The sequence below is a fragment of the Psammomys obesus genome, unplaced genomic scaffold (assembly GCF_907164565.1).
Source record: "Psammomys obesus unplaced genomic scaffold, mPsaObe1.curated_primary_1811, whole genome shotgun sequence".
Lineage (NCBI taxonomy): Eukaryota > Metazoa > Chordata > Mammalia > Rodentia > Muridae > Psammomys > Psammomys obesus.
Window position 1 is genome coordinate 9747102 of NW_026596057.1, and position 15205 is coordinate 9762306.

Here is a 15205-nt window from a genome sequence, read left to right on the forward strand (position 1 = left end):
TTTTGTTTTGTTTCCTTTCAGTCTTTTTTTTTTCCTATGTGCAGATATTCTTACTGATTTCCATGTGTTGACTTTTAAAAGAAGTAAATTTTGCAAACAACTTTTTTTAGTGAGAAATCAGTAGTTAAGTGCCTTGCTTGTTTACTTTTTCAAAGCATTCTTTAGTTGTTGGATCGATTTCTTATTTTCTTCACTCGAATGCTGTTGCCATCATTTGAGAAATCCATCTTCCCAATAGGTGTTAATTATGTAACTCTGATGGGCTGTGATTGCTTTGTTTGTATATTCGATGAGATTTCTAATAACCTTTGAATAAAATCATCATCATGGTAAAGTCAGAGGTTAATCCAGAAGTTCACTCATTTTGCTTTTCTTTTCTCTTTTCTTCTCTTTTTTTCTTTTCTCCTCGTCCTCCTCATCTTCCTTCTTCCTGTAGCTTAGTAGCTTGGTAAACTTTGCTCGGATCCATTATAATAATCATCACATAATATAAATGAAATGTTAATAATTGTCTCTTACAATGTCTTTGCATTTATAATTTCAGCATGTAACATAGCAATATGTTCTGAACAGTAGAAATACTAAAAGTATCTTCTAAAGATCTATTCATGAAAATTAACATTCTTTTGTGCAATACATTTTTTTTCATGTAATGCACAGGCTGAAGTGTGGTGATGTGTTTTGGTGATTGTTTTTCAGACCTCAAAGGAAGACCTCCTGCAGGCTGATTTTGAAGGTGCTTTGAAGTTTTTCAGAGTTCAGCTTCCAAAGAGATACCGGGCAGAAGAGAATGCAAGAAGATTGATGGAGCAGGCTTGCAATATTAAAGTAAGGTCCATGAACTTACATATGACAACATATAATTTGCATGTAGAATAACATAAACATAGCAAATTTTGTTAAACTCCTTGTGTCTGTGTTAGTGGTTTCTGAGTGTTTTTATGGATGTTGTGTACAAATTAGTCTCTCCTGGACTTTTTCGTCATTCCAGGACTTTGCAGTTATTCTGCCTTTTAGTGGAACTCACAGTAAAAGGTCAAAGACTCAGATTGCAAACATTTATCTTCTAGGTGGGGCTCTGGAATGGGCTGCTATAATAGTAGTTTCCATGGCAGCAGACTTGGTTTTTAGCTTTTGCCATCTGTTTTAAGATTATTTAGGACAGAGCAGGAAAAGCATGCCAAACAGTCCTTTCCCTTTCTCTAAGGTACTTGGGCAGTTTGAGTCCTGATCTGTCCAGAGCCACCTCACATCTACCAGATATCTGTAGATATATTGGTCCATGTCATGTGTCTAATTAAACAAATCTTATAACTTAACTTAAAATTGAAAGCTTTATCCAGGAAATGAAAATTAAGGTGAGTGGACATTTTTTCTCTAAAATATTTGGAACCAATTTGCTAATATCAGTACTTATACATCCAGAATATACTTACCTGACCGTGATATAAATATAAATTTGTTTGATAGACTGAGAGGCAAGTCTTATAGATCTTATATTATCATAGAAGAAAACAGACAATAATTAACATAATAAGGTATTTCTGCTAAAGGTAATACATAGATGTAGAAAAAGAAGAAAGGAAATGAGTCAGTTGTGATGTGTTTTTTCACTAGTGTGTGTAACCCTCAGTGAGAGATAAATGAGACAGAGGGTAACTCATGGAAATGTTCCAGAGGAATAATGTTCCAGACAGGGAAGAGCCACAGATGTGCTGAGACCAGCTCAGGCCTTGTACGGGTAAAGGACATGTTGGCTAGTAGAGCTAGAGGGGCGAGTGTGGAATCAGAATAGAAGTTAGAGTGGCACGAGGAGCCCAGAGTTGTCAGTTGTTATCTTAGGTTTACTGTACTTTGAAGTTGGAGCCCTGGCAGGGAAGAATAGTATGTTCTGACTTCTGAGAAGATTGTATCAGCATACTGATGGGGTAAAAATGGGTAAAAGAATTAGAACACGCAGAACCTGAAGTAATCCGTGGACAGAGAGCGACCAGCTTAACCAGGATAGCAGCAGTGGAGAAGAAACAGATTGAAAGTAGAAAAAAGCTGGATGAACCTTGAAATTATCACTGTATGTAAATATAGCTGTGAGAGGACAAGGCAGGATCATTCTAAATTTTGAACTAAGTTAATAAAACAAGTGTTTCCGTTAACGTAATGAGCTCATTACTTAAGATATAATTATATGAGCCTAATAAATAATTGATTTGTAGTTCTTCCAGGTACTAGTCCCACTGTAACACTTAAACAACAACAACAACAACAAAATAAACAACTTAGTTCGCCACTATATAAACCAGGCTAGCCTCAGGTTCACTGAGACTGGCCTGCCTCTTCCTTCTGAGTGCTGAGATTAAAGGTGTGTGGCACCATGCTCTTCTTGTGGACTTAAAACACTCTTCTCAACAACAATTTTGATTTTTAATTCTAACCTATTTTAGAATAAATTACAAATGTCCCAAAGCACAAATCACTGGTAAAAGTAAGTAAAGGAAAAAGATCCTTTTGTCTTTCAAATGAACCCCATATTTAAAAAGATCATTTTCTACAAACACCCTGCCCCCCTGCAAAAAAAAAAAAAAAAAGACCTCTTAAGTCTTCAGCATAAATGCTAAGTTTCTACAACTTTTAAAACTCATTATTTCAGCTGAGCATAATGGCATATGCCTATTGTCACAACACTCAGGGGGTTGAGACAGGAGGATTGATTCAATTTTAGTTTGAAGTCTGCCCAGACTAGATAGCTTAATCTCAAACACAAACCAGAAAGACAGACAGACAGACACACACACACACACACACACACACACACACACACACACACAGAGAGAGAGAGAGAGAGAGAGAGAGAGAGAGAGAGAGAGAGATTGATTGGGTAAACTAAAAGTCTTAGCAAAATTATGTTTACTCATAGACTTTGAAGGTATATTCCATTGGCTGGGGGTTGTTGGCTGAATTTTGTAGGAAGTAAATGTGAAACAGGTTTTACCTGCTGGCTGTTCCAGAGATGCCAAGAGAATTAATTACCTGGGTTACATTTAAATTATGGTTAACTCTAGAAGTCTTTTAAAGTAAAACATTCAGTTCCAAAATACAAATGTACACCATGCCTAGTGACACATGCTTTTAGTCCCAGCCTTTGAGAGGCAGTTGCAGATGGGTCTCTTGTGAGCTCAGGGGCAGTCTGATCTACACCTCAGGTTCTAGGCTAGCCAGGGTTATATAGTGAGACTCTGTTTCAAAAAATAAATAATAAAAGTAACATACAAAAGACAATATTGACCTGAAAGAAGGAAGTAAGGAAAGGAAGAAGAGGTATTGGTACTTATTTTGCACCATAGACTATGTAAGAGAACTCAGGAAATAAGGATTAAAATTGAGCCTGTAGGATTAAAAGATGTAAGTAGGGATGGGCTGGGATGGGGATATAGAAATCCATAGGTGAGGAGAATACAACGTTATCCAAGACTTGAATGTTGGTTCTGATCAGAGATTCGAGTGAGGGAAGGGCTGGGTGGGCATTGGGGTTAGGGGGTTAGAAGACTGGAGAGGTAAGCAGAGCCATGAGAAGCAATCTGGGTTCTAACCTGAGGACTCTGGTTAAACCCAGAGAGGTTTCAAATAAAAGATAGAAAAGACCAGATTTATGTTTTAGATGTGTCGTTCTAGCTGCTGTGTGGAAAATGCATTGACAGGTGTCTTAGGAGATGTTGGTGACAGCACTTTTCAGGCACCCTTCCAGTAATCAAGTGAGGAGTGACCACACTGACTGTTATGGGCTAGAGAGACATAGACAGCAGATATTAAAGAGAGGGAATCCGCAGACCAAATCATAGTCAGCTGCTGTGGACAGTCTGAAGCAGCCCCATGTCCCACACCTAGGATTTAAACAAAAACACACTCCCATAATATTTCTGTGTTTAAAACAAACAAACAAAAATTCTCACTATACCCCTCTTAGATAAATAGAAAATCCTAATCTGGCCTGTGGCTTATACACTAGAATTGTCATCCTATTCTGTTCTGGAAGAGTAGCTACCAATAGCAAGATGTTACCATAGTAACTGATTGCCTAAAAAAAATTATAAACTATGTTCTAGCTTAATTACCTATGCACTGGGTTAGTCAATTTCCAATATTCCTGAATAGATTAATACAATTTGAGCTTACCCTTCATAAACCATTATTTTAATAATACTGGTAAATTACTTTACCTTTAATTTCCCTCTGAGAACTCTATGCATATTTGTAACCATGGATTTTAATCCATTTGAGAATAACTTCATTCTAGATCAAAACCATAAAGAACATTAATACTTAAATCAGTTTGCTTCTAATTTCTTCATGCTGTTTGCCATTTATTGCCAGCCACTGTTGTAAAAGACTGTACCCTCCCAAAGAGAGGTTTCATTTGAATTATCTATCAGAAGCCAAACAGAAATTTTGTTCACTCCAGGGAACCACATTCTCTGCTCTTATTTACAACATTGATGAGGCTTTTCTGTCTGTCTGTCTGTCTGTCTGTCTATCTATCTATCTATCATCTATCTATTTAATTTTTAATTTTATGAATTTTGTGTTCCTCTACTGTAAAGACCTCTTTGTATCATGGACAAACACACTTGAGACATTTTTTTTTTAATTCCATAATCCCTTGATGAAGAAATGTTCATTACATTTTAGTATACAGAAATGTGATAAGTAGTAACTGATAATGAAGCAGTTTATCAACCCGCCTTTTTTTCCCCCTTCCCTCATTTGAGACTTCCAGTAGCATTCTTAATCATCAGTGTACATCAGATATGGGACATTGTTTTGTATTCTCCTTGAAGAAAGGAGCGGGTACTGTTGGATGTTGTCTGAAACAATTGAGTACAGATGTAGAAGACAAGCTGTACTGCGTAGGCACCAGGTACCATGCCCCATGTACCTATTTCTGCCAGTTCGTTAAACAGAAAGCTGTGTAGACATTTAAGGTTGGTGGTGCACACCTCTAATTATTCCAGCCCTCGGGGAGGCAGAGGCAGATGGATCTCTGTGAGTTCAAGGCCAGCCTGGTTTACACAGTCCTGGCTGACTACACATAGAAACCCTGTCACCAAAAAAACCAAAAACAAAACAAAACAAAAGATGTCACTTGACGGGCAAATTGTGTCTTGTTTCATGAATTATTCTACATATACCCTTTAAATAATGCTCTTTCCTCACAAAAAAATAAGATAAATAGATTTTTTAAAAACCTGGTTTTTAGATGGATGTCTCATTTTTTTAGAAAAATAAATAGTAAATGATAAGAATACTGTTTTATATTTTTGTGTACAAATCCAGATTAGTATTGTGTTCTTCCCATATGTAATTAACAAGGAAAAGAAACACCAGAATTGTCTTCTCATCTAGTAGTTTCTCAGTCTCTAGAAACTTTATCCCCCACCCCATCTTATTTCCTCATAGCAATCTTTGAAAGTCTCAGTAAGATTAATAGTTGTGCTTTAAAAGGGAGTTTTTTTTATTCTTTATTAATTACACTTTATTCACTTTGTATCCCCCCTGTGTTCCCTCCCTCCTCCCGTCCCAAGTCCCAATCCCTCCCTTCCTCCTCCTTCTGCATGCGTGCCCCTCCTCCACTGATAGGGGAGGACTTCTTTTCCTTCCTTCTGATCCTAGTCAATTAGGTCTCATCAGGAGTGACTGCATTGTCTTCCTTTGTGGCCTGGTAAGGCTGCTCCCCCTTCAGGGGGAGGTGATTAAAGAGCAGGCCAATCAGTTCATGTCAGAGACAGTCTCTGTTCCTATTACTATTGAACCCACTTGGACACTGAACTGCCATGGGCTACATCTGTGCAGAGGTTCTAGGTTATCTCCATGCATGGTACTTGGTTGGAGTATGAGTCTCAGGAAAGACCCCTGTGCTCAGATTAAAAGGGAGTTTTTATATTTCTTCATATACTATTCTGAAGCCAGTTGTTACACTTTACATTTATCAGTGTTGGAGAAAAGACCCAGGGTTTGTTTGTTTGTTTGTTTGTTTGTTTTAAGAACAGCAGGTAACTTCCCATAATTATTTAAGGGAATATTTATCTATATTTCTTTGACTTGTGTATTTATTTTATTTCATATTAACATTATATTTTAATTGTGCTTCATAATTTGGTTTGGGAATCTGACTTGTGCAGAAAAATATAGTATTCTTCTGTCTCCTGTAGCCTATCCATTGTAAATAATTTAATTTTGTTCTTTTAGTTAGAAATAAAAATGAAATTAAGTGCCTTATGTATTTAGACTAAGTTAGCTTAAGAAGGCAGTGACTTTGGTTCCTGGGAGTTCAGTAAAGATGTTCTTCAACTTAAGAGATATATGCATATAAACCCATCATAAGGTTGCAAATATCATTAAATTAAAAAAGATATATTTGGTATAACTAACCTACTGAAATAAACATAGCTTAACACACTGCACTGTAGAATTTTACTTCTTTGCCCTTTGATTCTGTGGCTAGCTGGGAAGGGCTTCATGAGAATTTAACACATACCCCTCAGCTGGGTAAAGGTCAAAATTTAAAATTCAAAATTTTCAGTGTGGTTTCTACTGAATGTACGTTGCAACAGAACAATTGAAAAATCCTTTTAGTTTAATCAATCTAAAATGGGGACTGTCTATAGTCCAAACAAACAACCACAACAGTTTCAGATACCACTGCCTCTGCTTAGATACAGAGCATATATAGTAGTGTAGTAATAATAATAGTGGAGTAAACACCACACTATTATTTATATTCTCATGTTCTAAGCCTTTCAATCCATTTAGCATTTCACTGGCCAGCAATCAGAATCTAGTATCCTGAATAGCTACTCATTTTACTATTGTACTCTACTTTTCCTCTTGTTCGTATCTCTTTATAAGCATTTTGTCTTGTATGTGAAGTGGTAGAAAGAGTATGTAAATGAGCACAGTGTCCCCCCAAAAGAAAATGAAAATGTGTGTTTTCCTTATATCTTAGATAGTTGTTGTCAGTGTATGATACGAAGTTCCACTCAAAGACAGACGACTAAGAGAAAAAGTTCAGTTCCTTTCTGTCATTAAAGGGCACAATCAAGTGGAGAATGGAAACCTTTCACTGGAAAGTTCTCTGACTTGTGGGCTTTGTATTACTACCATCTATGGGAACAGAGAGCTATTTCTTCCATCTAAAATGTCTATCTGTTGGCGTTTTCTCTTTCCTCTACCTGTGATATTTTTAATTGTTAAGTTGTTCAGATTAAGGAATGGTTAAAAGATTAGTAAGGCATACCTCTGAGCATGTCTATGCCAGGGTTTCTTGAGACAATTCTATTATAGTGTCCTGGCCTAATGAATGGATTAATCCCCTAATTCATTCATTTAAGATGGCATTATTGGGAGACAGTAGAAAATATGGAGATGGGGGCTGAAGTGATGGTTCAGTGGTTTAAAACACTTGTTGCTCTTGCAGAGAATCTGTAGGAGGCATAGAGGTTCTTGTGTTCACAGATAAGCACCAAGGAAAATAGGAATGTTAAACATGCTGGGTTGTCTCCTGCTCTCTACCCAGAAGGCTGGGAAGGGAGATAGTTAATAGCCTAGTGACATTTGTGTTATGTGGCCCAGACCACACCAGAGCTTTCCCTAGAGTCTAGGGGAAGACCTAGACATTATTGTGAGCTTATTTTTCTCAAGTCAGTCTATAGAACCCATCTTAGTGGAAGGAATTTTACAAAGATTTGATATAGTAATGTCTTAAGCTTTGTTGTGCAGATGAGATTGAGTTAATTTTTCACCAATAGTGCTGTACTTAAATATATGTAAAATAAATTATTTGAGTTTTGAACCAACACCAGCTAATGAGTCATGTTGAACCAAATTGCCCTCTTATCTCACACGGATCATTACTCCGCTGGCCTTGTTGATTACAGAGAATCCCCCAGGATGACCCAGTTTCAATTCCCAGCTCCCACATGGTGGTTCATGAACATCTTCAGCTCCAGGAGATCTGATGCCCTCTTCTGACCTGCATAGGCACTAGGTACATGTGCTACACAGACATATATTCAGGCAAAACATTCATACACATACAAAATAAATAAATCTTAAAAAAGAAATAGGAGGTGGGATCTGATTGGGGAAAATGTGTGACCAGGGGCAGGCCCTGGAAAAATGTGCCGTGTTCCTACCCTCTTTCTCTTGCTGCTATGAGGTGGGAAGTTCTGTTCCACTATGCTTCTGCTACCATAATCTTCTGCTGTGGAACTAGCCAAGAATCAACAGAACCAAGGATTATGGATGAATATATCCAAAACCACAAACTAGAATAAGTTTCATCTCTTATTGTCTTTAAATATTTGGTCCTAGCAAGATAACTAAAATATTGTTTAAAGGCTTGCTTGCCCCAATCATAATCTGTAGCTCACTCAGATACTTACTGGGGAGTGGGAGAGTTGATTATATGTTATAAAGGAATCTTAGAATACCAAACACACACAAAGGTGTCATAGGTAACTAGGCAAATCTTCCGTTACTCTTTTTGGCACAGGTAACACATTTCAGTGTTGTCTGTGTGTTTTATATTTCAGCCAGGCACAGCATTATCCCCTGTCATCCCTTACCTGGGGATTGCTGTAATCTCTACATACTTCTATCCTAAAAAGTTCTTACCTAAGTCCATCTATCTTGATACTTCTATCCTAAAAAAGTTCAGGCTGAAATTTCCCACATATATTTGTCAAGTTTTATAAATTTCCACTTAAAGGCAAATAGACGACTAAAGAGAAAAGTTCTCCCCTTCCTTCTTTTACTTTCCCTCCCCTCCTCTGTACTTTTTCTTTCTTTCTTTCTTTTTACTTCCCCCATCTCTTTCATTTCTTTATCAGTTTCTAATGCCTGCCAGATATTTTGTGTCTATATACACTTGTTATTACTATGATGATCATAACAAGAATCCTACACAGCCTGGGAGTCTCAAGCAACAGAAGTTTATTTTTCTAAAAGTCCTGGAGACTAGATGCCTAAGATCAAGGGATCATCAGAACTGGTTTTGAGAGGACCTTCTCAATGGCACACAGTGTTTGAATCTTCATATGATCTCCTATTGTCTGTGTGTTCTGTATCCTAACCTCTTTCTACACGGATACAAGTCAGTTTAAAATTGAAATAGCTTGTTTGAATTTAATTCCAGTTTAAAGGCTTTGTGTTCAAATACATTCAGACACACTGGGGAGTTAGGGCTTCAGCTCATAAATTTGCCCATAGCCTTCTTCTTTTCATAGTCAATTGACTGTAAATGCTTTCTTAGTTTCTTTGAAAGTAGTTTGTACATCTGAAAGTGAGTCTTACTTAGCAGCCCTGAGCTGTACCTCCTCATGCACCAACTGTCCTAACTGTACTTACACACGGTAGTTTCCTATTGTTGTCAGCACTCACAGGTTCTCCAGTTTTCTCTCAAACGCTCAGATTATTAGCCTACTTCCCCCCATGACTCCACTTCTATCAGCCACTTGTCAACTGGTGTGCATGTATAGCTCAATCTCCTATATTAGTGTGGCTTTCTACATAAACCTACAGTACTGTATACCTCATACAAACTCACCCCATTTCTTTCTTTTCCTAAAAGGGGCAGTGAAATGGACAAGTAAATGTCTAGCACAATGTACAGTGGAAGAAGAAAGCCTATCATGCATTTTAATTGGATGAGTATTTTAAGCAAGAACAGGATTTGAATAAAGTGTTTTACCCAATTTTAGGATAACTATTGCTTTAAAGGTTTGTGGCAGATATTGTCCATGACAGGGCAGGTTTTGAAGAAGGCTGTGTGATAGAGTGGGATTGTCTGGGGACATTCAGAACAGATCTCTACCTTTACTTTCCAGCCCCTCTAGTTTTCTCTACAAGCTACCTCCTGTGCGCATATTAGATAGGTTTCCTCCCACTGAGCGGCATCCGCAGCCCAGGGGGAGATAAAACTCATCTAATTGCTCCTTGGGGCAGAGAAAACTGCAGTCCCTTGTTACCTGAAGGATATCGCTCACACCAGCCAGCTCAGCACATTTACTCTCAGTCCACACCAAGATGTCATGCTCTTGTCAGAAACTGTCTTTTCTGCCTAGAACCCTTCCTTCTTTGGAGTTCCTGAAGATGGTGGGGATTTTGGAGGACAACACATCAAAGTTTGATTTTTGTCTCTAGTTCTTACCAACTAAGGGATCCTGAGAAAGTAACTGAATCTCCTTGAACACTATGAGTTCTTAATCATGAAATAAGGCCATGTCAACCACACAAGAGATTGTTAGAATTAATTAAGCTAAGCAGATATGTGAAGTGCTGGCTCAATTATTTCTCCATTTCTTCCCATAGCCATGTGGTCAAGCAAACTCATTTACTTTTTAAAACCAGATCATAAGCTGTTTCCTCTGGGAACCTAGATTGTTATTTAGGCTGACTCTGCAGCTCCTCCTTTAGATCCCATGAGGGGATAAGAATTAGTTTCCTAAAGCCATGTTAGTGAATTCAAGTCTTAGTTTTTCTGCTTACCAGCTCTGGCAAGTATCTTTTGCTCATTATTTCAGTTTTCTCTTCGATAAAAATGGAAAAAAGAGGAGTGCCGTTCAGATTACGTGAGGGTTCTGTAGGCAAGAAGCATTGCAGAAGGCAGTATATAAAAATTAGTATTTAATTGTTTCTATAAAGGTTTTGAGCCAGCCTGTCTCATGGCACGGGGTTGCAGTGCTCTCCTGCATCTCTTAGAGTAAGTGTGTGAAGGAAGCCCACCTACTACTTGTTTATACTTACTCAGTTAACAGATTCTGTTTATAAGATATGAAAAACCTTGAGCTTCAGATTTTCCCTCAAAATATTGACTATTGGCCCTTTGGTAAGATCAAGGGTAATTTTTCCTGAAAATCTGATGGAAATTAAATAAATAAATGAAACCCCCATAAGTAATACAGAATGGCATTCTAGCCTTATGTTTGCTGTAGAAAAGTAAAATAAAGAATGAAATTAGGAGCTGGCAATGCATGTCATTTGGGATATGAGTTTGGCTAGTATGCATGAAGCCCTGAACTACATCCTGCCTCTACATAAACCAGGAGTGGTAGTGCTTGCCTGTGATCTTAGCACATAGGAGCAGAAGTAGAAGGTTCAGCAAGTTAAAGGTTATCCTTTGCTTCGTGGTGAGCTTGAGGATGGCCTGCACTATTTGATCCAAATTTTAGTGACTTGTTTCTTGAGTATGTTATGTATGTATGTATGTATGTATGTATGCATGCATGCATGCATATGTGTGTGCATGTGTGGGTATGCATGCAAGCATGCATGTGCTTGTGTGTATATGTGGAAACTAGATAACAACCTTGGGTATCATTCCTCAGGCTATAACCATTTTGTGTTTTGAAACAGGGTCTGTCATTGGCCTGGAACTCATCAATTAGGCAACTTTAGTTGGCCAACAAAGCCTGATAGTCTACTTGTCTCCACCTCTGCAGCACTCAGATTACAAATATGCACCATCTCACCAGCTTTTTTACATCGATTATGGAGATCAAACTTAGGCCATCATGTTCACATGTCAAGCATGTTACCAAAGCTGTCTCTCTAGTCCCTAATGATTTTACCTTAAGCTCGTACAGGGCCTGGTATAGGAGAGTGAGGAGGTGGAGTAGACACAGGAGGTTATTTAACATATTCTCAGTTTGGAGAAAAATGCAGCTGGAAATGGGAAACAACCGTCGTTTTTGTTGAAGTACTGCATTATTTAACATTAACTTTGTAATGATAACATATAGGTTATACCCTGCTTTTTGGAAGTCTAGTTTATTTATCATTTAATCGTTGAATAATGCCATAAAGTGGCTACTTTCACTAACACAGTTTTATAGACTGGGCAAAAAATGTTATATCCCTAGCAAAAGCTACTTGGCTAATAAGTAACAGTCAAATTTTAGATCTAGGCAATGTAGTTCCAGCATCTGTGATTTGGTGCTTCTCTCAGACTTTTTGTAAAATATATTATCTAAGGCTGCAGTGCATAGTTGCAGAAAAAGTCAGTTTTTCAAATTTGTTTAATATTAGCAGTATTTATCAGCCACTTAATGTATTTTAAAACTACAGCAAGAGTGTGTTGCTATATAATTCATTCTTTATTATTTAGTAGTTAATGTTTATTATATCTTGCTACTTAGGCATTCTGCTTGGCAGTGATCATAATGGAAAATATTCCTGTTTTTCTGAAGTTTTCAGGGTAACAGGAAAAACATGACACAAAACAATGTATGCTATTACAAATCATAACAAAAGAAAGGAAAAGAGGTTAGTAACAGACAAAAATAATAAAATAATCCAATTTAGATTAAGGAATGATGGGGAAAAAAACTTTTCTGAACAGGTGGAATTTTAAAGTTAAGTCCCAAAAGATTAATAGGCCCTCACCAGCTGAGGACGAGTTAAGGATGTACTAGAGGACCAGTGGGCAGATGACTCTGTGGGTAAAGGCCAAGCTTGATGGCTGAGTTCCATGCCAGGAACTCACATGAATAAAGAAGAGAACTGACTTCTGCAAGTTGTCCTCTGATCTGCACATATATTGTGGTGGCATGGGTGTGACCACCTCACCACCCTATACACACAAAATGAATAAAAGAACGGGAAAAAATAAAATCATTGTTAGAGTAAATATTCCCATGTAAATAAAACTGTTTGGAATCAGCTGGCTTCTTTTGTTGAGAAGGATGAATGTTTTAGGCAGACCAAGCTATAGAAAGAGAGAAATGTGTCACAGAGAAAATAGAATTTCCAGAAATTTCTAGGAGAGCATGAAATAGGTATAAAACAATCCAGGAAACATGAAATAATTTGAAGGGAACAATTTAGAAACTGCCTTCCTTAGCTGCTGGGCTAGCATATGTCCACCATACTAACCCTCAGGCGGCTGAAACATGAGTATCATAACTTCGAGGACAACCTGGGCTGTAAAAAAAGAAACTGGTGGGCTGATGAGATGACTAAGCACATAAAGGCACTTGCTACAAAGACTGTGCACCCTAGTTTAAACCCCAGGACCCACAAAAATAAAAGAAAGAGAGAACCACTTTTTACAAGTTGTCCTTTGATCCCATACCCACGCTCTCATGCACACACAGACCCACTCATACATAATGAATAAATAAAATGTAATTTTAAAACTTGAAATAAGAGGCTACCTTCCTTATTTTGGATACTAAGGATTAAAATATGCTGTATCAAGTTTATCAGCAGGGCACAGAAGAGCTTATACTTTGGTCAAAGAGGATAATGTAAGGCATAAATTTGTTAGGAGAACAAATTCTAGATTCTGATTTCTAAGTGGCAAAACTCAGTATCATTCTTCTCCCTTAAAATCATACAGATGTACTACGAAAACAAAACAGAAAGAATATGGTCCATATTGTCAAAGAAAGTAGGAGATACATGCAACCCCAAACCCCAAAAATGTGTTGAAGGGCCAGAGAAATGCAGTTGATAAACATGCCCACAGCTAGCTGGGCACAGTGGTACAGGCCCAGTAATCCCAGCACTCTGGGAGGCAGAGGCAGGTAGATCTCTGAGAGTTTGAGGCCAGAGTTTGAGGTCTGGTCTACAAAGAGAGTTCCAGGATAGCCAGGGTTACACAGAGAAACCCTCTCTCTCTCTCTCTCTCTCTCTCTCTCTTTCTCTCTCACACACATACACACATACACACACACACACACACATACACACACGCCCACGGCGGTGTCTCTCAGGCAAAGATGACAGAATTCTTAGAGAAGCAAGCCCAACAATGTTCACAGGGGCATCCGGGGGCTTGAGTGTGCTTAAAGAAGCCTGGCAGGGGTCCCAGGGAAGACTCACCCACATAACATTAAAAACAAGTTAAAGCCAAAAAAGTCAAGATTGTATCTTTAGTATTAAACAAGATCAAATATAAGGAAAAAAACCTTAAAGGTGAAGATGGCTTCAAAGCAGTAGTAAAAAGTGAAGACTACACAAAATAGAGAAATAGTGAAATAAGTGTTAATTCACTAACTGTATCATTGATAATTCTGTCGTATATTGAGGCATTTACAGTAGTAAAAGTTATCTTAATGCTGTTTGCCAACACATGTAAAATATCTTTTTCACTGATTGAGATCCCAGTATGGAAGGGTAATAATTTATGTTGTATGTTAAGAACGCTACTTAAAAGGAAGTCAGCTGGTGTTTGAGAGCAATCATCATTTTATATGCCTTACTATACATTGCACTGAGCTGTATCTTCTGTATAGGCCATGCTTTGTAGATAATGGCTTAAAACAAATTAAAACCAATGGGCTCAGTTTCAAAAGTAAGGGTATCTCCTGGGATAGTTGTGGAAAGTGAGCTCCTGAGAGCCATATTCCTAAGACTGTTCAAAGGCTAGCTTAGCTCCAGTGCCCAGACCTGGCTCTGGCAGATAGTTTCCAGAGGTAGGGGTGGGCTGAGCAGGGGTAGGGGTGATACTGATGATTCCTGTGATACTTGCTACTCAGCCACATTTGGGGTCTGCACCCTCTCCCACCCCATCACAGATGTGTTGGGTTTGCTGCTTAAGGACATGCAGTCACCAAAGATACAGTCTTGGGGGTAAGACCCTGGGAAGTACAGTGACTGTTGTGTTGTAGCTGAGTTTCTTACAGAAGCCTGCACTTTGGACAGTGGTATAAAAAGGAGGCACATTGCACCTTCTATTTCTCCCTGCGTGTGGCGTATGCGTGCAGTGCATGTACACATATGCGTGCATATTCAGATGGAAGCCAGAGGTAGGTGGCAGGTGTCCTCCTCTATCATTCTGCAGTTTTATGCTAGGGAATCTCTCAGGGCAGTGGTGCCACGTGGCTTTAGCTCCTGTAGTCAGGAGTCAGAGGCAGCTGGATCTCTGAGTCTGAGGCCAGCCTGATCTATAGAGCAAGTTTCAGGACAGCCATGGCTACACAGAGAAATCCTGTCTCAAAAAGAAGAATCTCACTGAACCTCTCTCTCTCTCTCTCTCTCTCTCTCTCTCTCTCTCTCTCTCTCCTTCTTGACCCATGAATGAATTGCTTGCTGGGAAGAAAACAGTATACTTCCAGGTCCCATATTACATATGTGTTGAGGTTAAACAACCTCACATAAGAATACCCTTATTGCTAAAATGCTAAGAGAAGGGCACTATTATGCTTAATTA

The 15205-nt window shown here is 38.3% G+C and overlaps 1 protein-coding gene across 3 annotated transcripts in view; it reads left to right on the forward strand.

The window, feature by feature from the left end:
* Rabgap1l (RAB GTPase activating protein 1 like) overlaps positions 1-15205 on the forward strand; it is a 648858-nt gene that overhangs the window by 534893 nt on the left and 98760 nt on the right. For all 3 annotated transcript variants that reach the window (XM_055624410.1, XM_055624411.1, XM_055624412.1), the window contains one exon: positions 700-828. In XM_055624410.1, the coding sequence (XP_055480385.1) occupies positions 700-828 (129 nt within the window). The remainder of the gene's footprint in view (positions 1-699; positions 829-15205) is intronic.